The sequence below is a fragment of the Sinohyriopsis cumingii genome, unplaced genomic scaffold (assembly GCF_028554795.1).
Source record: "Sinohyriopsis cumingii isolate HCF-2022 unplaced genomic scaffold, ASM2855479v2 utg001527l, whole genome shotgun sequence".
In the NCBI taxonomy this organism is placed as follows: domain Eukaryota; kingdom Metazoa; phylum Mollusca; class Bivalvia; order Unionida; family Unionidae; genus Sinohyriopsis; species Sinohyriopsis cumingii.
In genome coordinates, this window is record NW_028316012.1 from 3,177,969 (window position 1) to 3,202,697 (window position 24,729).

Sequence of the window (24,729 nt, forward strand, 5' to 3'; positions counted from 1 at the left end):
TTGTATCAAGTTAAGAGCTAGTACCTTCAGAAATAAATCTTGTTCAATCTCAGTAAATGTCTTGTATATTCAATACCTCCTGCTCTGATGTTTTCACAAAACGCTGAATGTGTGGCTTTTCTATATATTTTATGTGCATGTCATTATCTCTCGGAGACTCTATTCATTAATTTGTTTTTCCCAGTGCACAGTTGTTATATATTTCTATAGTGTGTGCTTAACTTTCGTCCATATTTGTAGGTTGTACCTTAAGAAAATGGTCATTTGTAAACTTATCCTTAACTTAACCAATATATATTCAAGATTGCAAGTTGTAAATATGGTGTTCGTATGGAATACGGGACATTTTAGGCCCAGGCTTCATGACAATCAGATTTGAATTTTGCCGTTGGAATGTGTCATATCTAGGTCCAGTGAAAATGTGCACACATTGGAATTTGAGAAACAACAAAAATCATTCTGAGTTTATATCATTTTCCGGAAATCCATCTGTGATCAAAATTAACCGCTGTTATTATTGAAAATATTCAATGGAATTACTAAAATAACCACTATCTCTTGGAATAACCCATTTCCTTGGGGATATCGGGACAACTTTCAAAATCATTTTGGTTTGCATTATTGTGTTAAATCTGGACATTCAATACTATGGAATTAATTCGGAATATGTTTTGCATTTGTTATTGTTGATATGCGTTCATGACTAATTTAATTCACGATCTTGTTTCCGCTGAATTTTCACTTCCAACTGTAGAGAAATAAATTTCTTGTAGATTTAACTTAAGTTGATTTCACTTATTTTTGTCACATATTTTCAATATAGATTCGCTACATTAGTTATATGATAAATCAGCTAGATTCGTTGTTAAACAGAGTATTATGTTTTGATGTATTTGATTAGAAAAAGAAATTAGGAAAATATGAGTGAAGTTGATATAAATACCGCTCAGATCCAAGACATAGATGAATGCTTGCCCAGCAATTTACATACATACCAGTATTATCAGCTAATCATCTAGATATGAATATATACTAGAAAACATAAATGATCCTTCTCACGTACCAGACAATATAAATGCATACAACTACCTATTTATAATGCGTACACATATACATGAATACATAAATACTTAAATACCCATTGATATGTCTTCCTCCCTCCCTCCCTCCTTCCCTCTACCTACCTACGTAGGTAGTATGGAAATTCAAGGACATGTTTCACTCTGTTTGAAATGACTTGTGAAATGGTATAAGTTATGTTCCGTTCCGAACAGTTTCAGGTAAGGATGTATTGCATCTTTCGGTGTTACCTTAATGACAAAGTTTAATAATTGACGCGTCATTTTAATTTTGCAATGTATGAATGCGACCAATTGCTATCTTGAATGTTGACTTAAATTTCCAAAGCTTAAAGCAATCATGGAAGGCAAAGTTTAATTAAGAGTCATTTTCGCTTGATGTTTCGCAACTACAGTTGCATGAACTAAGCCGAGACATGAAGATTATTGTATATTTACAGACGTGTGTACTACAGTTAGAAGTCAGAAAAAATCATATGATACGGTCACGGGCCAACTGCACTTTCAGACAATGAAATTAATAAGTAAAACAATCGCATTAAAGAGTAGGTTTAGATATGCGAAACGTTAGAAGTATTAAAATGAAAGCTAAAGTGGAAGAAAAATAAACATATCATGTAAACCTATTTGAATCTAATTGTGAGTTTTATATTGTTGTTTCCATTATCACCTATCCGACAGCCTAATATATCAAATTAAAGTAATTGCCAGCTGGATTATTTAAGGACTTACATTTTGTAATAATTACCTTGACTCTGGACATATGATGTCTATGCCAAATTGTTTCATAGTTTAAAATGCAGCCCTCCAATAAATTAAGACATGTATGTTATTTTCTTTACGATTGGAGCTTTAACTAATATTTGGGCATAATTTCACATCCTAGTGACTTTGCTCTACTGTTTTGATCACGACTACACATATATCTCGTGCTCTGTGAGATGTTGGGATAACACATCCATTAAGATGGCTTCCGATTATGTAGAATAAGGACCTCGAAGGCATACTCGTCGGCGAGTGATCCGATGAAAACGTAGATCGCTTATTCTAAATATTATATTCATATTTGTTAGATTCATATGTTTTCATGTGTTCATATTACCTAGTTGAATAGTGACTCGATTTTGTGCTAGAGGCAGTGAGTTACAAAGCCATCACATGGAATGATTTAGAGCTAAAACAACTGGTGTACGTTTGAATATGGCTATTATATTGTCAAAAACCTCCCAACATTTGTCTTACCAGTAAAGCTCGATTTCCTTGATCGCCAAATCAGAGATTCAGCAATAATTTAAACTCCCGTAACCTTTCGTTTTCACTTTCTTGTATATCTCTATCTTCCTTCTATGCTTCTCTCTCCTATTTTTAACCTGCCTTTTTACAGCTCCTCTCTCTCCAGACTTTTAATCTCATAATTTCTATCCTGCTTTCTTACCTGTATATTCTGTATTTCCCATTCTTTCCTTTCTTATCATCTTCTCTCTCGCTTCTCTGTCTAATTGCATTTGCTCCCTCTTAAACTTAATATTTTCTAACTTTACATCCTTTTATACCCTGAATGTCCTGTCCGTACTAGGCAGTCATATATTGAGTCATGTTTTCTCACGTTTATATGTAATCTGAGATGCAGCAGAATGTTTCATAGGAAAGAAATCGATATCATTCATTAAACAAGACTATGATTATAATGATATGTGCTGATGTGTTGATTTTTCAGATCACGCAGTGAAGGGTTCTGAAATGCGGAATGGGCAATTCAACCTCTCTCTCTCTCTATCAATCGATCGATCGAAACTGAGTCATGAATCATGAATTTAATGTGCGAAGATAATCTTCCAAGTTTTCATTACGAAAAAGTATATATATATATATATATATATATATATATATATATATATATATATATATATATATATATATATATATATATTCGATTAATTCGAGACCTTGTACAGAATGCAATGCAAAAAATAATTGTATTGAACTGTAAAGCGAGCACTAGTTTGGATCTGCATACAGATTAAGCATGTTTTTCATCAGATAACGAACAGTTTTGTCTGCATTAATGATCACGTTTCTTTCTTCTTACCTTAAGCAATACACATGGATGTGTTGGCAGGATATATTTGTAAAGATGTTCGAGAAGATAAAATAAATTTCCAAGGACGTTAATGGATCTCTAACATACAATTATTTATTTATGTTTCTTTGTTCTTGTTTTATTTTTTTCGTTGTAGTTGTTATTGGTTGTTTTTTTTTTTTTGGAGATGGTGTTGAGGATTGTTTTGTTTTGTTTTGTTTTGTTTCGTTTTAAAATTATAGCGCATTGTGGCAAATACGTTTTTGTTCGATAGTCAAAACTATTAGTCACAAAATATTATGAATGTTCATTCATACAGAGTAAACTAATTTATCATTCCTGTCCTAAAATCCGAATACACTTCATTAGAGAAAATACATATTCGATCAGATTGGAAATAAAAACAAAACGCAACATTCTTTAATTCAGATTAATTACCTTTGCAGTAACCTAGGCTATCCAATGACTTCTGATCATCTTGAGAGCAATGTGAAACATACCCTTTTGCAAATAATATTCGCACGTGCATTAACATGGCCATGCCTCTCTTATCTTCAGATGTTACATAAAAAGAGTGTATTTGTTGGCGCAGGAGTTTTAATCCTAGCATACCTTGCGAGAGGGGACCTCTTCCCAAAGCAGAATGATTTTTGTACAGTTACCACTTGTTTACTATGTTAGTCCCAGCAACGGAAGTTACATCTGTTTAATTTGGCGTACCATTTTAGCAGAAAGAATGAACCTATAATACCGAACGTTCCTAACATGACCAAAGGTAGCGAAGCATGCACAAATAAGTGCAATCGTTGTCTCTGTGTCCATTAATGATGAGATTTAGATACTCCGATGGCAGATCGTGGTCTATATAATTTGTGCATCTGATAAACAAAGAGGAGAGACTCGCTTACAGCCTGGTTCTATTACTGTTTCTTAGATCTCATATGATATTGTTTTCTTAACATATGAAGCAGAATCAAACGTATTATTGTGTTTCGCTTTTAATTTTGGAAGATATATTTATTAAAGTTATTATTCAGTTGAATTGAAACAGCTCAATAATATTATTGGATTTAAACATTAAATTCGAATTACAGTGAATTCAGACAAGGACATTTTGTATTATATTATTGTGATAAAACAATGACTGTAAACATATCGCTACATTTCAGGTCATTGAGACACAACAGACACATTAACACATTAAATATTGGAATTTATTTGAAACACCACTGGAATTCGACTAGATCTTTATACATTTTGACTCTTGTGAGACTGCTTAGTACTAGTTTGGGTTTAATTTACATTAATGTAAGTTGTTTCTAAAATTGTTACTCTCAATTTTAAATCAGTCGATAAAATAATAAAATTGTTTCGCGACGAGATTTTGGGGGTATCTCAATGTGATTTTGACTGAAACTTAAATTTTAACAACTCTCTCTCTCTCTCTCTCTCTCTCTCTCATAAAATAAGATAATTATAACGTGGCTTGCTTAGGCTCGAACAAAAAGTAACAAAAAAGAGTGAAAACAACAAGCTTTGAAACATTTAACAAATAATTTATTTCCCTGGGAAAAGTATGAAAAATAAGAACTTACGATTATAAGAATCAAATCCAAAAATCCAAGAATAAGCCACGAATCAAATTTTAAAAGTCCTAGTAATAAAATGTTCTAATGAATTCAATTTCTAGTCCCGACGAAATATCCAAAATGGAAGGCGATGACATATGATGTAGTTACTATAATGCTGATGTTTACAATCCTTTGTGAACCACATAAAAAACTATTCTGGTGTTTGAATTTCGAATAAAATGTAGAGAAATGTCCTTGTCCAAGAATTCTGCATGAGCACTCAAATGTTTGCAAGAAAAACAATTATCCTTTAGAATCCAAATAATCTGAATAAAAATTTAAATGTAATTCCAACAGACAACGAGACACGTTCCAGAGTAAAGAAATAGCCTCATCTGACCAAATATATATATAAACAAAGATTATACTGTAACTTGAAACGCAAAGCAGACTCCCGGACGAGGGTCAATTCTCCAAAATCTTCGAGAAGTATTTACGTCTAAAAGCGCACAGTCCCAGTATGACCTTGACAAAACCCAATCGTATTATTCTAAGGATAAGATAACAATAAAGCGTTGTTTACTTCTCTCAGTGATTTCTGAATTAAATGTCGGGAACTAGGTCAGCTTTAGGTGTTTACAAATGAAGAGTCAAGGTCAAAGTATTTCCTGAAATATATCGAGTTCCTAGTAAACAAGATTACATTATCTTGACATGAAATAAAAAAAAATTTAAAAAGAATTTAAACCTTACAAACATTTAAATTGAATTAAATATCAATCAAATCAAATATACGTAACATAATAAAAAGATGAACCCTCTGTATGTTTATTTAAGTGTGAACATACTTATCTCAAGTTCACCCACAGTACAAGTTTAATGTTAAATAGTACAACCCTCTTAATGACATGAAATTATACCAGGAAATCAAATTTACAGGTGCAAATATTTACAAAATGAAGTATGGCTCACTAGGCTAACATGGGAAAACGAAGACAAACCATAATAAGTTGCAGGTCAAGGTACATTCCCATACTTTTATCCTTGTTGTATTACCACTAGGAACTATCGAGTGAATTTTCAGAATAGGAAAGGAAGGACTCAGAGTTTTTCACCCAAAAACTAGAAACATTTCCAGCCACCAAAAGCTTGTAAATAGTGTGTCACTCTCATTTGTGGACATAAAGAAAAAAATTAATTATTTCATAACATAAAATGTTTTAAAAAAAAGGTTTTGTTTTATTTTTAAAGTTTACCTTAATTTGCTATAATTGTTTTTTGGGGGTATATTGTTTGTTTTGAATATTATAACTCTTTTCAACATGTAATCCTAAATATTTTGTGAAAGTTTGATAACACTAAATTAACTAGTTTTGGAGAAGGTGGGCCATTTATATTTCTCACTTGACTCTCACCCACATCAAGATACATACATCTTTTTATGATCATGAGAAAGTAAATATTTTGTCCACTATTTGTATTAAAATTTCCCTTATATATTTTGAGGAGGTATGACTAATATAGTTTCTACATTGTTACAATTTATGGATGTAGTTAAAGACGATTTTTTCTGGAACGTCTGACAAATATGGTTGTTATTTAGATATTAGAGTATATTTTTTTCACCAGGTCGTGAAAGAAACAGAAATTATTTCACTTAATAGTTCCATGCATGACAGAGTAAATTAACAATACATGACAATGTATGTGACATGTCTCCCTGTTTATATAGCTCGTAGCAGTCGAACTCATTATATTATTAGCCTAGTCCACAACAATGTAATAGAATAATTCCTTGGTTTCAACATTTGTATTATATTGAACCTTTAGAAAGTTATTTTTTTAAAACAATCTTCTGAAGAGCGGCATGTATGCATGCTATTTCATTGTACGTATTTTAACCGTATACAGCTCTAGTCAAGTTATGTCCATGGCATTCATAGTTATGATGTCTAATTGATTCAAGTTTCCGAAAATATGTTCAATATTTCAAAATATTACTCTCGAGGATATTTTCAAATCAGTGTAATTGTATTTTGCATTAGCTTTCTGAGAACAAATATATAATTCAACAGAAAACAAAATAAATACACAAAATTATCTATTTCTAGTAGCAATGTAGCTCAGTAATGTATAAAGTGGCTTGGCATTTAGCAAGACTAGAATGCAAATGTAAAACGTAAATATTCGAACACATACACACACTAACACACACACACACACACAAACACACACACACACACACACACACACACACACACATATATATATATATATATATATATATATATATATATATATATATATATATATATATATATATATATATATATAAAGAGCGAGAGAGAGAAAGAGGGAGAGAATTACAAATATACGCCAAACAGAACGGAAAGAGCTATCCTTGGATTCTACAGGAGACTAGCTGGTAATACTAGGCAGAATTAATATTTAATGAAAACAATAAAAGCATCAGGTTAGATAATTTTTATATCGTAAACTGTGGAGAAGCGAACCCAGGTCGGTTTGTAAATGGCATCCATCGCCTTTCCTGCACAAATCAGTCCATATTCCATATCGACAAATCACACGTCACTAAATGATGTTGTTAATGAGTAGGTGTTAAATGCACTCCTGTAGATAGATGAGAATTAATTACTTGGTCGCCAGGCGAGTGTGTCTGCTAGGCACGAGTGCGTATAACACCAATTCAGTCACATCATATTTTAGTGATGTGTGCTTAAAAATTTAGTAACCGGTATATATGGTAGTATTCTTTGTAATATATATATATATATAGAGAGAGAGAGAGAGAGAGAGAGACAGACAGACAGAGACAGAGAAGAACAAATCTTGAATACAAGGTTCTGATTCTGTTATGTTAAATGACTTCTTAAAAGCTTAATAACTAGTGTCGCCCACCAGCTTACTACATAGTATCCGCTCATTGCTTAACAGAGGCACGTCTCTCTGTTCCGAAAAACTTAAAGGTATATTTTATGAGTGCACTTGTATTGACCTGTAGGAGGGGACTCATCATAACTGTCCCATAGCCTGCAAACATGTATGCTTGTTTTCTCTTTGAGACTTATTTTCAAGGGTTATGTCAGTCTCAAGACGGAACTTACACGTGTTTCGTTGAGCGTTAATATATTGTTAAGCAGAATAAACATACAAAGTAAGCGCTCTCAACAAAGGGAGCAAATCATGGTCAGGCACATGCATAGTCTGTGTACATTTATCATGATGATTTTGACATGCATACAGTTCACGCTATTATATTACGTACAACATAATAAAGCTCTAAAAAAATTGTTATATATGCTCACATCATCTTCGTCCATTACACTTGCGATACGTTTTTTCAGTTACATACGTGATAGTCATTGTCTGTTAAATGTACGACATAATGATAGAATAGAAAGTGTTTTGTTCGAATATAGAAGATAGAACATGACCTTTAAGTATCGGAAAATCGAATTATTACCAGTACATTTCGATTTGTACTAGCACAGTGAACAAAAATCACCAGGTCTGCACAAACAAACATACTTTCTAAAAGACAGTATGTCTGTATACTCAGAGTTACTTCTTTCAAATTTGAGAGGATCTGCAGTAAAAAGATATATATATATATATATATATATATATATATATATATATATATATATAGTCTGAATTACCCACTCGTATGAATGCATATTTGCAAAAAAGTGCACACATACGTACACGCATAACTTAACTTCAAAAACGTTGTGAACTAGCAAAGCAAACGCTTACTTAATGACTGACTCGGTGACAGAAGTGATGGGTTCCATACGGCAGGAAAAATCTAAAAATCTTTCAACCAGAAATAACCCCGGGAAGATGAAAAATACATGTGATTTCAGCACTTTATGCAATCGTTTGAATAATAGAAATTTGTTATGGCTGCTTCAATATTAACTGGAAAAAGTAGTTTGACCTTATATATTTATTTATTTAGTAAGGACTGGACCTAATGATGTACAGCCTATGATATTTCTGCATAGATTTCTGGTGTACGCCTTATCTCCGACCAGTAAAACCAAACCTGAGGGTAGAACAATGACGTACAATATCAAGACTGATATGAAAAAATATATTTAATTTCAATGTTACTGTTTTTGTAATGGGATTAGACACGATAACAGTGGAAAGTCTTAATGGAATAATCATTTGCACTGAAATAAAACAATGGTAAGCACAACTAGTCGAATTGTATGGATACTTATCAAACAATGCCTGGAAATGGACTGTATCTAATAGTTCACTGATCTCTCATCACCAATAGGTACCTCGGGATGTCTCCATTTGCTCATAAGAATTCCACTTTTAATGAAATAACAGGTACTTAAGTGGCTTCAGTTCCAGTAATGTCCCTTTGAAACATACAGGAGGTCTCTGGATCTTTTTCCTGTTTGACGACAAGTGATAGTCGTTTGTCACCCTGATAAGAATAACGAGAATGAGTAGCTAAAAGAGGATCACTGATCAATTACCTTTTCATTGATCCAAACAACGAGTGAAAGTGACCTCATCAAAAGCCTGACCAATACATGTGTCAGCTATAGGAATACTTTCTCGATCAAGATCATTCTCAAGAGTTTTCTTTGCCATAGCTATAGTAACTGCACAAGATGGGTATAAATCAGGTAATTCTTTTTCAATATGATCGACTTTCTGAGCCAAACAAGGCTTGTCAGTTATAAATGGATTAACCACAACATTGTCTCCCGATAGGACGTTGCCTAGTACAAAATAATGCCTCAACGGGTAAAGTGAACACTGTTCCAACTGTCACGGGTCCTGAGACTCAGTATGATGACAAATTTACACAATGGACAGGAAAATTAACATAGCTGCACTCTACTCTCTAAAAAGACCAGTTTTATTTGGAGAAGGCTTCTCAGGGAAAGACAAAGTAACTGACAATAAAAGACACTAAGAAGATCCTGTGTCCCTTAACATTTTAATAGGGATGGGTTTGGCCAAATCACCCAAGAGTAATATAAAACCCTAGGATATGACTAGTTCATAATTCTCTATAATATAATCAGACTGGGGTTTATTAGACCCAACAAATGTATTGCTTTCAATACATGACCGTGACCTTAAACCCTTAGAAATAAGAGCATTTAAAATAGGTCTGTCTTGATTCTGATGATTTTGTTTCAATTTGTAGCAATCAGACATAACGTGTCCTTTCTTCTTGCAATATGTATACGTAGGAAGAGACAAGGATTTTTGATCCGGCTTATCAGAAGCGTTGTGCCAGTTTTAAATTTAGAAGGGCTTATATTATGCAGAAATACTTTTCTGCCAGTAGACTACTGAGTGGAAGACTTTTCTACAAAACGTGGCGTTTTCCAATGGTTTTGACCGTATGCTCATCAAGATAAGTCTTAATGTCACTATGGACACAGTTCTTGAACTCTTCAAGTAATACAATTTGTCTGAGACATTCATAATCGTGATTAACAATTTTGGATAAGCACTATCTATCAAACAACTGCTCTCTTATTCTCTTACAAATTCGACATGAGTTTGTCCAGCTTATAGTTTATAGTTTCTGAATTTTGTCCGATAAGTCCCAGGGACTAAAACATAACCCTTTAATATGGATTCCTTAAGCACATCATAGTCATCACTTTGCTGTAGTGACAGTGAGTGGTAAATATCACTAGCTTTACCAGTAAGTACACATTGCAATTATAGAGGCCAATGCTTCCTTGGCCATTTCAAAGTTTCCGCTATATTTTCAACACGAGGAAATTACTTGTGTGCTTCTTTTTCTCTAAAAAAGGGCACTAACCTAATATTCGTAATAACATCAAAAGTTGAATAAGTAGCCAAAATAGAAATGTGCTTTTCACTTGCCAGATCCGTTTCTTTTATTCTAAACTGATATTTTCCCTCTTCATTCTGTCTTTGCATCTGTCTATGTCTCTCCTCTTTCTCCTATTCTAACTGCATGTGTTTGTCTCTCCTGTAACTTGAGTTATTCGTTTAGTAACTGCATATGTCTTTCGCTCACTCTCTATTTTGTCCTTATCTGATTGCATTTGCTTCTCTCACCGCTTTAATAACATTTGTTCTTTATCTTTCTTCAACAACATTTGTTCTTTCTCTTTCTACAATTGTATCTATTCATTCTTTTCCTCCAATTGCAATTGCATCTGTTTTTCTGTATTTTTCTGAAGTTCCAACTTTCTTAACCCTAATTCGATCTTGTATTTTTATTTTAATTCCTTTACTGTTATGTCAAAGTATGATACAGACTTACTGATCGAAACCAAAGCAATTTTATCCAAAACACTCTTTTCTACCAAATACTGGACCAAAATATGTTTTATTTCTTTCTTTGTTAAGGAAGATTTTGCCTCGAAAAAATCGCATTTTCTGGCAAGTTGAATCAATTCATCTGTTTTCAAATGGTCTAATTGTTCATGGGTAGGATTTGAAAGAAAGATCTCCACTTTTGATGGCATTGTAAAAATGCTTGCTTATTTCAATAAATATTTCTAAAATGTAAACAAAAATACTTGGGATTAAAAAAGTTGCAAAACCATAGGAAATTCAAATTTACAAAAACAAAAACCACAAAGTTTTCTGCAATATTTTAGCCAAAATTCAAAAATGCCAGACGAGTCCCTTCTTCGTTACATGTTTAGGCTCTTTTAATCAATAACAAGAAAAAAGTGAGAGAAAAAAAAAGATTTGTACAATTTAACAAATAAATTATTTCCCTCGCAAAACAAGGTAAAATGAGAAAAGGAACTTAAGGTTTTGCGAATCAAATCCAAAAGTATTCAAGAATAATCAAATAATTAAAAAAATAGAAGTCCTAGTAATAAGTACTCCTAACGAATTTGAGATCGAATCCCGATGAAATCCAAAATGGAAGGTGATGATGTATGCTATGGTCAGAGTCGTAATGATGTGTCAACAGTTCTTTGTTAAACCACAGAAAATAATATTCCAGTATTTGAATTCTGTAAATTTCGATAACTGTCTTCGTCCAAGAATTAATTTAGAGCAGAAGTATTTCCAGGGAAAAATAATATATTAGAATCCAAATAATTTGAAGACAAATGAACAAGTTAAACTGGTCACAACAAAAACAACTGGACATTTCCAGTACTACGGGAAGAAAATTAAATATTTCTCAATACACCAATAATAAATCTAGCTACGGCACAACACAGATTCCCGGATGTGGGTCAGTCAACAAAGATCTAATTGATACATGTTTTTGTCACGTATTCCAAGCATGGTCTCGAATTCACTTATGAATCTCTACTCTGAGAAAGTAAAAAAAAAAAAAAAACAAATGAAAAGAAGTTGTATACTTCAAATCATACTGATTTTGAATCAAGGTCGGGAACTAGGTCAGCATTAGATACAAAATTTATAATGTCAGTGTTTACGAAAAACTGAACTATATTTCTGGAAAATGTCAAATCCAGTAAATAAAATTACATTACAATAGCATGTAATGGAATTTAAAAAAATAAAAGTAACAAAAAACAATTAAATTAAATCAAATATAAATCACAATATATATATATATATATATATATATATATATATATATATATATATATATATATATATATACTGCAATATTATACCTTCTTCATGATATATTGCATACATGGCACTGAATATCAACTAAAATCATAATTTGCACAAAATCGTATTCCGCATATCACGCATATCCAAAGGTGTGACCTATAATATACTAATTAATTGCGCTTTTCATTGTAAACAGATTGGGTGCACGTCATGTACAAATATGCCCCTGTTAGAAGTCTTAATACTGGTGATATGTGGCTATCAACATATACACAGCACATACTAATATTTTAATCGAATTTAGAAATTACATTTTGTAAGAATGTGTGATCGCAGCCAAATACCATTTCAAGACTATCGAGAGTACAATAAATAAAAGCCTCTTTTATTAACAAATGTGTTATTTAATTGATACAAATGCGCATCACAAAACAATGCATGTAAATATTCAAGTTGTAAACTGTTTGAGTATAAGAAAGGAGTTTACTATTATAGGAAACTTTTACAGCTCCAAGTGAATTCCTACGATATGTTTGATAAAGTTGACAATCCTGTCATGAGAAGTGCCAGACGCGTGACAGTTTCTCTGCGGACCTCCTTATACCCCAACAATCCTACATGTTTTCTCACTATGTGTTGCCACTTCCATGGATATGTCGACAATTGTGTTAGTTTATTGTTTCATCATTTCTTGCTATGTCATCAGCCCAAATGCTGCAGAGCACAACAATGATCTTGAAAACGACGCAATGTCTAAATTACTGGAGAGGATGGATGCGATGGAGAGACTCGTAACTGAAGCCAGCAAGCGTGAGAAGATGATGATAGGACGAATAAAATATCTAGAAAAGATGCGGAGTCGAAGTGAAATACTAACCAGTAAAATGTTGAAACGTCAAGAGGCGATGCAACGTGAAATTAGCGAACTGCGCAACGAAATACATAATCATAAAGAAAAGAATGAAACACTTGCAGTAGCTTTATCATATGGATACAGGGTTGAAAATAACAATCTCAGGGATCCTGACGAGGAAAATGTTGCCTCCATCAAACCCGTCGTGAAGGATACAAATATTGTTAATATTGATGTCAAACCAAAGCCGTTATTTGTGCAGCAGAAACGAGCCAATGGTGGTAAAAAGACACGTACCAACAGACACACACACACACACACATTAGCATCCAAATACACATGTAGTCTACAACACACAAAGATAGCAGATAATGTGTGTGTGTGTGTGTGTGTGTGTGTGTGTGTGTGTGTGATTTGGATTTTTAATGTAGCTTTAACACTTTTTCAGTCATACCTCTACGATGTCTGCAGCGTGGCAGTTTATAGTGATGCCTAGCATTGGGACATCATGCCTCGGACATTTATCATAATGTCCCACCCAGTCACATTATACTGACACCAGACCGACCAGTCCTAACACTAGCCTCTTAATGCCGAGCGCCAAGCGAAGCAGCTGTTAGTACCATTTTTATAAGTCTTTGGTGTGACCCTGCCGGGGATATATATCTATCTATGTATAATTATATATATATATATATATATATATATATATATATATATATATATATATATATAGTCTGAATTTCTCTATTTTATGAATGCAAACGTACTGTCATATATCTGCATATTTGGAAAAATGCTTATATACGTACACGCATAACGTAACTTCAAACGTTTAGTACTAGCAAAGCGAAGCTTATCTAATAATCAGTTGCATAAGATTCTAGATGATTGAAAACATATATAAAACTTTCATTAAAAACATCCACAGGAAGATGGGCAATATCGGCACGGTATTCATTCTATGGAATTAACGAAATATTTTATGGTTGCTTGTCAATATTCATTTGTAAATGTCTGTTGAAATAACTTGGTTCCTCAGTCAGTAAAGACTGGACCTAATATAAGACAAGCTATGACCTTTAGGCATAGATCATCTGGAATATGCTTTATCTCAGACCAGTAGAACCAAACCAGACCATAGAGCTATGACGTAAAATATCAAGGCTGATTTGAGGACAAAAATTTGATTTGACTCTTGTTGTTATCGTTGTTTTAGATTTATTACTCACCTGCACTCGGCGCAGCATTTGATAACATAGAAAAAAAATATAAAATGTGTAAAACCTTACGTGACTGATCCCCACATGAGATGTACACAAACGAAATCTTCACACATGCTTATCATTTGCGATCTTTGTCGATCAAAGGTTTGAAATGTGAATCACAAAGCATACATTTCTTTTGAAATGAAGCCAAATTTACTTTTTAATCATAATGACTGGATTCAGAAATAAAATGTAGTGTGCAAGTGAAATGAAACTATAATCTATTATGATTCCTCTAATATTCCGGTTTCTCTTTATATAACAACATAAAGTGTCTTAGCATCTACAACCATACACATATGTTAAACACATGCAAAGAAAACGGTCATATTATCCGAAGCAAGTTACGAAAAGCATAAGTTCTATCAAAACTCCAAATGTTCATAATTTTTTGGGGCGGGCAGGGGGAAATCACTATATTTTCATTGAAAACCAAGAAAACATATTAACATGTTAAATATAAATATATTTCAAAATATCATCTAGGAATAAACGCTATGCAATTTCCGGTGCATTTTGTTTTGGTACACCTTATCAGAATAAGCATTGTATTTTCTGTGCTATGTACATATATACATATACATATATATATATATATATATATGAATATGTGTGTGTGTGTGTGTGTGTGTGTGTGTGTGTGTGTGTTGGATAGAGCGAGAGAAACGATTTATTCCTAGTTTAGGTTTTCATTTTCATGTAGCTGAAAGCTGTAATGTCACTGGTGGGTCGTATGGTGGACAGGGCATGACCTACTGTCGGTCAGATCTGTTTTATGTAGTACCTTGATTTTATTCAGTCTATGTTTATATTGTATTAGTGTGCGGCAATCAAAAAATATGCCTTGTTTATAGACAACAGTGATCATTTATCTTAATTACTTTTCCTTTTTTCTCCGTTGAATACATTCGTATTATGCATAAAATGTAAACTTCGTCACATGGATTTTTTTTTTTTTTTTTTATCATGGTTCATTTATTTGTATTGCAGTGCCAGTGGCGTTCTCTGTGTACCTCTCTCACTACACGACCCATCTTGGAATCGACCAGGTTATAAAATATGATGGTGTGCTGTCTAATGAATGGAATGCCTATAACCCATTTACTGGTATATTCACATGTCCCCAGGACGGTCTCTACCTATTTGCCTTTTTCACTGCAACTTTAAATGAACACAAAACGTGGGTGAAACTCGTAGTAGATGGTAATACTGTAAGTAACGCAGTCAGCGAAGGAGTCAGAGGTGGACACGACGACCAAGGGGGAAACGTTGCCATTCTTCGCCTAACGGCTGGTCAATCTGTTTGGACAGCAACATTTTGGGGAACTGACGCTGAACTTGATAGCTTGACTGGTTTTCGTCATGTTACTTTCTCCGGCGTACGCCTCAGCGGTTAGATACATTACGAAGCAATGCCTTATGTTATTATATATGTAAAGAATAAGACATAAATAAATTAAATCATGGAGATGTTAATAATTAACATCTTATTGCATATTGCTTATATCATCATCTAGATGCAAACCATACAAATAAGCAAACTGAATCATGAAGTATGTTTAACTACGAAGAAAAACTCGCACGCTCTATCTGAACCGAAAATGATTAACCTTCCACCCCATTTCAAACTAATCTACTTTCTAAACCCATCTTTATCTCTGTCTCACCCTCTCTGTCTGTGTCTGTTCGACTGTCTGACTGCCTGTCTCACTCACTCTATCTTTCTCTCTCTCTCTCTCTCTCTCTCTCTATATATATATATATATATATATATATATATATATATATATAAACAGGTACATGGGGTTCATATAAGAAACAGCCACTCTAGGATCATACTAGAAATCCTATGTAAGTGGGGCCCATATGTTTAATATGCGAAGCGTCGTATGGGGTCAAACGTTTGTATGCGTCAAAAGTGTTTGTGGCGTCAAATTGTTGGGTCAAAAGTATTTTATCTTGTCAAATTTTGTTTATGAAGTCGAATGAGGAGTATGATAGGTCCGAGTTTTAATTTTTAATGAAAACATACACAAACACAAACAAAACACAAACAAAACAACTTTGGCAAGTACGAAATATTATCTTTTCTTAAGAGCTAATTGGCCCTGAAAAGGACCGTTAGCGTTTACTTTTAAATCTTATATCCTTCAAAACCAGGTATTCCACCATCTCTTTAAAGAGTATATGAACAACACCTTTTCACTTCCTCAAGGATCTAGTCGTTATTGCCCATCTTATTAAATTACTTCTGGACCTTAATCGAGTTCTTTTCCTTTTCCTTTCTCACTTTGACCAAGTTAGCCTTAATCTTCATTACTTCCTCCTTCCTGTTCTGTCAAGGGTTTCAGCTATGTTCAAGGAATATTATACCCTTATCATAATGCGGCTATCACCAGGCTTCTATCTGTTATCGAAAATACTTTACACTTGTCATCCAATCCACCGGTACCTTCAATGTACCCACACAACAGGGTTGAACTACGGAGAACGCCTTCATTTTCATATCTTCTTTTCCCATCAGGTCTTTGACAAGTCCCATGGCTAATTCAGGCTGTCACGTGCCTTGTCACAGTGTATAATAACTTGGTATATCCATTAAGTATATATCTTATCTAGGATCTTCACCTCCACCATCCCATTCCAAGTCAACAAGGGCAACCAAACTGACTTACTCACTTTTAATTATGATCGCATTCCCCTATCCTGGCATGTGCGACCAGTTAATTTCCACTCCGTTGCATCTTTAGCTATTAGCCCGGGGGAGCAGTTCCTCACTCCCGTGAGCTTTAATATGAGCACCGCTCACTCATTGGTTTTGGGGGCCCGGAAGTGGCCGAGTGGTCTAAAACGCTCTCCGTTACGGATCACTGCCATCTCATCTCTGTCTGCGTGGGTTCGAGTCTCGGATTCGGCCAATGTGGGTATGTGAGAAAGCTTGCCAGTAGCTTCTCATGGGTCGGTGGTTCTTTCTGTGGTTTTTCCTGGTTATTCCTCCACCATTAATGCTGGCCGCCATGTATAGCCGATCGTGTGCTGAAAATGGCGTTAAACCCCACAACAACAACAACAACAGTTATTAGTTTTGATCCTGACAGAGAATTGCCCCCACCCCACCCCCCTTCCCCCGTTTCGAAATGTAAGTTTTGTCATCTTGCCGGAAGAGCTTGGTGGTTCTCTTTGCTCTGTATGGATCCCTAGCTTTTATTTAACATCTGCGACCCGTCGATGATTTAAGATATAGCTGCTATAATTAACATGGCCTTATAATTAAAGTTTTAAATTGATTACTACCAATAATGTCTCTTTGTGAAACCAGGCCTGATGGTTTGGGGTTTTATCCACCTTATATTTGCACATGTTATAGACCAAGGTTATTCGGATAGTACCAATACTGCCATGTATTATTTATTATATTTTAGTCCGCCTTGTGCGGTGGGCATGATGGTTTGTGCTATTAACCATCTTATATTTCATTAATTTGGGACCCTATCTATCTTAATAATCCTAACTGTTTATGTAGTATCTAAATGTGTCTTTATTTCATATTTGTCTTTAATAATTATTATTTGACTCAACTCACGAACGGACCACATATGGCTTGTATTTTTTTGTGTTTAAAGTTATCTAAAATAATTCAAATTAAAATAAGTTTTCATTTCGTTTCTTTTTTTTTTTTTTTTGTTTTAAAAAGATAATTTTAAAAAAATATATAAAAAAATACAAATGTTTAATTACATTTATCATTCACTATTAGTTTATACTTATATCCTTCCATATAATACTATCTCTCGACTTATAAAAGTTGCTTCTTTAGCGGAATCCCATACAACCGTAGGCGTAGAAGAGGCATTTGAGTCTGAGTCCGCGCACCGGCAGAATTGGGCCCTATGTCGCCCGATCTCTTACGTCCTTCATCGATTGTATCGTTCCCCCTGCCCCTCTGTCAAGGCCCCACATTGCAAATTACTCCGCATATGGTCTGGTTTAGCAGTAGGGGTAGAGCTCGGTTGTGGGGTTAAAGTGAAGTCAAAAATATAGTTTCCGGTTTTCCTATAAATGAAAGGCAATTGAAAGTATTAACTCCTCTATTATTGCATTGTCACCATAGACCTTTTTTTTTTCATTTGACTGATGTTGGGTCTGAGTCGACGCACTGGCTGTGCCGGACCCTATGTGACCCGATATCTCGCGCCCTTCATATCTTGTCTTATTCCCCCTGCCCCTCTATCAAGGCCTTACAGTGATAAATAGTTTTCTTTCTGGGTAACACAACGATACGTGAGTCGCTGTATATGCCTAAAGCACGAACGTGAAGGAGAGCACACCGTGCACAAACTGCAATACACATCACATAAAAGACCTTAACATGGAAAAGAAATATCTCACCGATCTAAAAGAAATATTCTGGCTTCACTTTCTTTAGGAAACACTCAGAGAGAGAGAGAAAGAGAGAGAGAGAGAGAGAGAGAGAGAGAGAGAGAGAGAGAGAGAGAGAAAATGTTTGGTAAAATGACTAGTTCCTTTAATAGATATACAGTTAGCCCTGAAAGGGCTGTTTTGCTTTTGACTATCCATCCTGAACTTTTTCACTTCCCGGTCTTTTGCTTCAGCTGCTCAACAGTGTAATGGATTCTCCTCTGTTGTATATGCCTCTCCGTCAACTCTTCCTCTTCGTTTTTATTTTCTTCACGGAATAAATCCTCTACTATGTCTTGCACTATTTTCAAGAGTCTCGTGTTATCCTCTTCGTCAGGCTTCTGAATGAGATTGAACCTGATTCAGTGCAAATGCACTGATGAGTTTTTGCCCATTTAGACATGCGCGACTGATTAATGCCTGCATTACAGGTTTCATAGTTTCTCGACAGATGGCGGGCATATTTACGGTGTGCGAAACGTACTACTACTAAGTTAGTCGTCAGGTCGAAAAAGATGACACCCAGGTACAGCGATTTAAAACTGCAGTTCTTTTGGCCTGGGTTTAAGGGACTGTGAGAATCTCCAAACCAGATATTTAACAGCGTTTATAACACGTATTGCCTCTTAGCGTCGGAGAACACGAAGATAAAATTCATCCTTAGTTCAGTTCAACAAGGTAACGAAAATACTAATGAAAATGCTCGTTCTTATTCCTTTTCTTTGAACTCAGGCTATTTTGGTGTGTCAGTCAGACAATCATACAAACTGGGATGCAAACTAACAGACAGCCTTGTGGTTTCCGGAAACTTCACTTTCAGACGACCAGCTCACTTTTAGCACTCGACCAGTACACTGTTTATTTTTGTCCAGGACTTTGCCAAAGTGACCATTAAAAATAGTGGCAATCCATTTGTGAATGCCATAGGAGTAGGGACAGGAGACGATGGCGTTCACACCGCTCGTGATTCGTCTTATTTATCTTGCCTCCGTCATTTTTGTTCGTTTACATTGCATCATCGCCTTGAAGATCTTTCGGAGTCGGTTTGCCTGTTTCCTCTAAACTTTCTGGTGAAAACGTTGAATACAGTGCAATGTTTCTCATAACGGCTGGTTAGTCTGATTCATTTTCGGAGGTGACTCTGAAATTCATAGCCGATCTCGTTTTGTCCATATTACATTGTCCGGCATACGCCAATAGTGACTTTACTGAGCAAAGCGTCATCATATTATATCGGTAATGAGTAACAAATAAAACAATTAAATTCTTACTATGACGATCATTTATGATCAGTTAAACGAAAAGTCTTACATATGTATTTATATAAAATCCGTACCACGAATAAGACAAGTATAACATCTGGGTAATCATTACAACATATTCCAGACATGTTTGACATACTTAAAAAGACTGTGAATTTTGCAGTTCTTTCAACTGTGAACAAACAGTGCATTCCTACTTGGCCCCTCAGTCGTCACCACCAAATAAAATCTGATTCTCTCCAACCATCTAAGTAACTATATATATATATATATATATATATATATATATATATATATATATATATATATATATATATACTTATCTATTTGGCTACCCTTTCTTTGGGAAAATACATATACAGAAAATGTTTGGTAAAATGACTAGTACCTTTAATATATATATATATATATATATATATATATATATATATATATATATATATATATATATATATATATATGCGATTGTTTTGTATTTATGACATACTCACATAGATCATAATAAGTTAGACCAGTAGAATCATTATGGCGATTTTCGCTTTTTTTGTTCTATGAATCCTACCCCAAAGAAACACCCCATTCCCCCTTGATTTGGCAAGAATGCGATATGCAAGAAATGCGCAACCCGTGGATTGTTAATTCACGACAGTATTCAAAATGTATGCACATTCTTTAGACAGTATGCGACTATTAAGCGACCAGCTGTGCTTCATCGATCGATACTTCCCAAGCTATGCGATTACACCTGAGGCAGATTGTATCGAAACAGTCGATAATGAAGACTTAAAATAGATGCAAATATACTCTCAGTTCGGACGGTTAGAAGTTTTTTATATATCAAAGGATGACTGTGGATGTCGCTTCTGAAATCATTTTCTGAATAAACGCAACGGCTTTTGTCGAATCGCCTTAGTTGGTTTTAATCTAATCATGCGTGTGACTTCGTTCTTCAATGTTGATATGACTAATGAAATATGTGCTACCCATTCGTGAGACCTCTGAAACTTTAATTACAATTTCAACTATCACCGAATAATTTTTTTAAAGGGTTGGATTAAATCGTTCCAGAATAACCTGTTAACTATGAATGCTAAAAAGTCCAACACGAACTCGCAATCGACGTTTGGTTAACAACACAGCTACAGATCCAATACATTCTTTATCGGGATCCATTTCTAACGGTCGTTGCGTTGTTACGGGCGAATTTTTATAAATACGCTCGAGTGGATCTGCGAAAATTGCAGAAACATTTTAGAACAACCGCTCAATTTTCTTTCATCTGCTGCTGAAAACACTGACAGTGGTTTAAGCGTAATTGCATTTGCGTCCCTTAACATGATCATTTGTATGAATAAGGGATCAGACTGATAAATCTATTTTGATATTTGTAATCGCTGATCATCCATTAGGTGTGAATTTGATTGAGTTGGATTTGCGGTACAAGTTTGCATGCGACATTGTAAACAGTGTGAAGAAAATAATCTTACTGTATTTCTGTATTATTCAATTGCACACGAAAACGAAAACTCGCTGAAGCTTTCCAAATGTTTTCCATCATAATCCACTATACGTTTTGCAAACTACTGAAGCGGTTATGACCCGAATTTATGTAGCAAATCTGAAAAATCAGATGTGCCTGAGGCGCAACATATATGCTCTGATCAGAAAAGAAACCACCCCAAAACATGCACACAGGGGAATCTCAAAATGTAGCATCTAAATACAAAGAAAATGCAAAACGTGGAAAAGGTATTGGTGGATTATGTGACCCTAACCACCTGGCTAATTGATGGAAACACTCGAGCGATCCATTCGTGCGTGCAATAACGCACCAAAAGGAATTAATAAAGCAACATCGGTTTCTCAGCGACTGGTCACCAATGAAGTCATGGACCTTAAAACATATCGGGCGATGATGCATGAACTTGTTGAAGATACCAGTGATGATATTACATAACAATTGAGACGGTGCTTATCCTACTAGAAATTTATGCTGTAATGCAGCCATTTTTTTTATCATACAACAGAGCGTTACCTAGATGATTACAGTTTCATCAACGAAACCATAATTCAGTGTGACTTATACTGATACTATTTGCGTGAGATTCATGCACACTTGAAATTGCACTTGAGTTGCTACGAGTGCATTACAGTTACCGACATGAACATTTATTCGAAGCGAGAATCAGGTGCGCAATAAAATCATCAAACTATTGTAAAATTCAAACGTGCACGTGCTTTCTTGGTCGCAGATGTTATTTGTGGTCTTTTCGCAGCAGTAGTTGTTGGGTCTTGCTGTGACTTAATCAAAAGCACAGCAATCATCTTAGGTGTGCCAATCGGAAGTATTGTCTGGGTTATCTCGTTAGAAAACGGGGTCTTTTGTTGTGCAAGCAAATTAATTTCAATATGATTTCATTCACGAATACGTGCATATTCAGAGCTGCTTGCACTGGCACAATCAGTCGCAACACGATCAGTAAAGTGTATTCGGAGACAATATATGATAAAATAATTAGCATGGTCGAGTTCGTGCTATCTGAAATAGAAAATCGCTGACATCTCCGAGCACTGTTAACAAATCGTGCAGTTAATAATTTATAAACAATACAAGTTGAGTTAGATCGATCGTTTTGGTACATTCTGCCGCAGTTGTGGATAATGTAATTGCACAGCGAATAGACTGGGAAATATATATTGATTCAGCTTTGATGGTCCTTAAGGACACACGGTACTAATGGTAATGAAAAATGGGAACCAGCCTGGAAATGGGTGAATGTAAAATAGAGTATATATAGGTTTGGCTGACCAGGATTTGTTAATAATGTAAGTTATGTTGTAGGAAAAAGAATCTTTTGAGAGCTTATCCAAGTTGTAAGTGAGCGAAAAATAGAGACATTGTTGTACTGATTTTATTTCAGTCCTTTAACAGTCTTGAGTTTGGAACACTCATTACTAAAATTAGTACCTGACTCTTTGGTGCGGAATTGAAAGCACATGTTTCAAAAACCTGCAGGTCCAGAAAATGCCGCGGCTCATAGCCTTTCCTCTACACAGAAGCTGTCATCTATGTTTCATCTATACTGATGTATATGTAGGTTTGATCATGAACACTCAAAAGTTTAAGTTATTGAATTTTTTATATCATGATGTTTGCGTAGGTTTACTATGGGAATTGAATTAGTACCATGAGTCCTATAGCAGCCGTTAAAAGCCTAAGGAACATGTGTACGTTTTGACTACTATCGTCGGTTAATAATCCAAGGGTTGCTTATTTCTTTTATGTCACATGCTTGCCAACTCATGGAGGCTAGATGCTGTGACTTTCGGTCAGGACTCGTGGGGGACACAAAACTGGCATAATAATATTACTGTTCGAACAAAAATATCCAATGGATTAATTATTAGAGATAAGATACCATAGCAATCATAACTCTATTAACTTTAAAATATTAGTATCCACATAAATCACCCATTTTCCCCTTATATTCACAGGAGTGATATCTACGTTAGGTGCAAATGTGGCACGGTTAATATTACACTTTTTCTACTTCTAAAATATAAATTGTACTAGACAAGCCAGCCACAGTCAACATTATCATTATATGAGAAACAATATTATTTAAAACAGTCAACTAATAATATCTGACTCTGGGAAACTTAGATTTTATATATATATATATATATATATATATATATATATATATATATATATATATATATATATATATATATATATATATATATATATATAAATTTCAGTGCAACCGAAGAAAGACAATACATTAAACCGTTTCCATATGGTTCTGCTTACAGCAGAAGGCATTACTGACAGCGGAAGAATAAAAATATCGAAGGTATTTAATATTGTTTATATTTGCTACCTGCAAATAATGTTATATTATAAAGGTGGACATTTCTGATTAATGGTCGGACTGCTTATACACATGTAACGGTATCATCACGTCGAATGGTTTATGTGAAAATCTGTTTCAGACACGTTTTTCCTTCTTTGCTTATATGTGCGATAAATAAGGTTTAGGATAAACGTGTGAGTCGGATAGAGATGATATGTGTATGTATGACTGGGCACACTGTGAATTTTCTTGTGGATTTAAACAGCTTCCAAAGTCTTAAAATTCATTGCTTTGATGTTCCCTGTTCGCTGAGTGGAAGATGAGGTGGTACCATTGTATGTAATAGGTGAAGTGTTAGATCCATTAATTTGTTTACAGGATAGTTTTTCATATATCAAAACGTTCATCTTCATTTATATGTTAGAAGACTCTTCCGTCCTTCTGTTCCTGGCAATATGTATAATCATGATGTAGAAAACTGATTTGGGGAAATCTATATTGAAGGGGAAACAACAAGAGCAGTCTTAGCTAAATTACTAGGGGACATAACTCTGATTGCTGCAAACAACCATGACCAGTGAATGACATAAAGTATGACCTTTGGATAGTTTATGTGGTCTCATTATAAAACCGGCATACTTTCATCAAAGTACTTCAAATTGCTTCCAGCAGGACATAACATTTCCCAACAGAACAGTTTTTCGGGATTAAAACGAGAGAAAATATAGCGTGAGAACTACAACGTTT

The 24,729-nt window shown here is 34.6% G+C and overlaps 1 protein-coding gene across 1 annotated transcript; it reads left to right on the forward strand.

Annotated features, from left to right (window-relative positions):
- Positions 1-12,967: 12,967 nt before the first annotated feature.
- On the forward strand, positions 12,968-15,848 carry LOC149772039 (uncharacterized). Its single transcript, XM_089947980.1, has 2 exons — positions 12,968-13,457; positions 15,435-15,848. Exons 1-2 carry the CDS (start codon positions 12,971-12,973, stop codon positions 15,839-15,841), a joined length of 894 nt encoding a protein of 297 aa, XP_089804106.1. The 5' UTR covers positions 12,968-12,970; the 3' UTR covers positions 15,842-15,848.
- Positions 15,849-24,729: the final 8,881 nt, after the last annotated feature.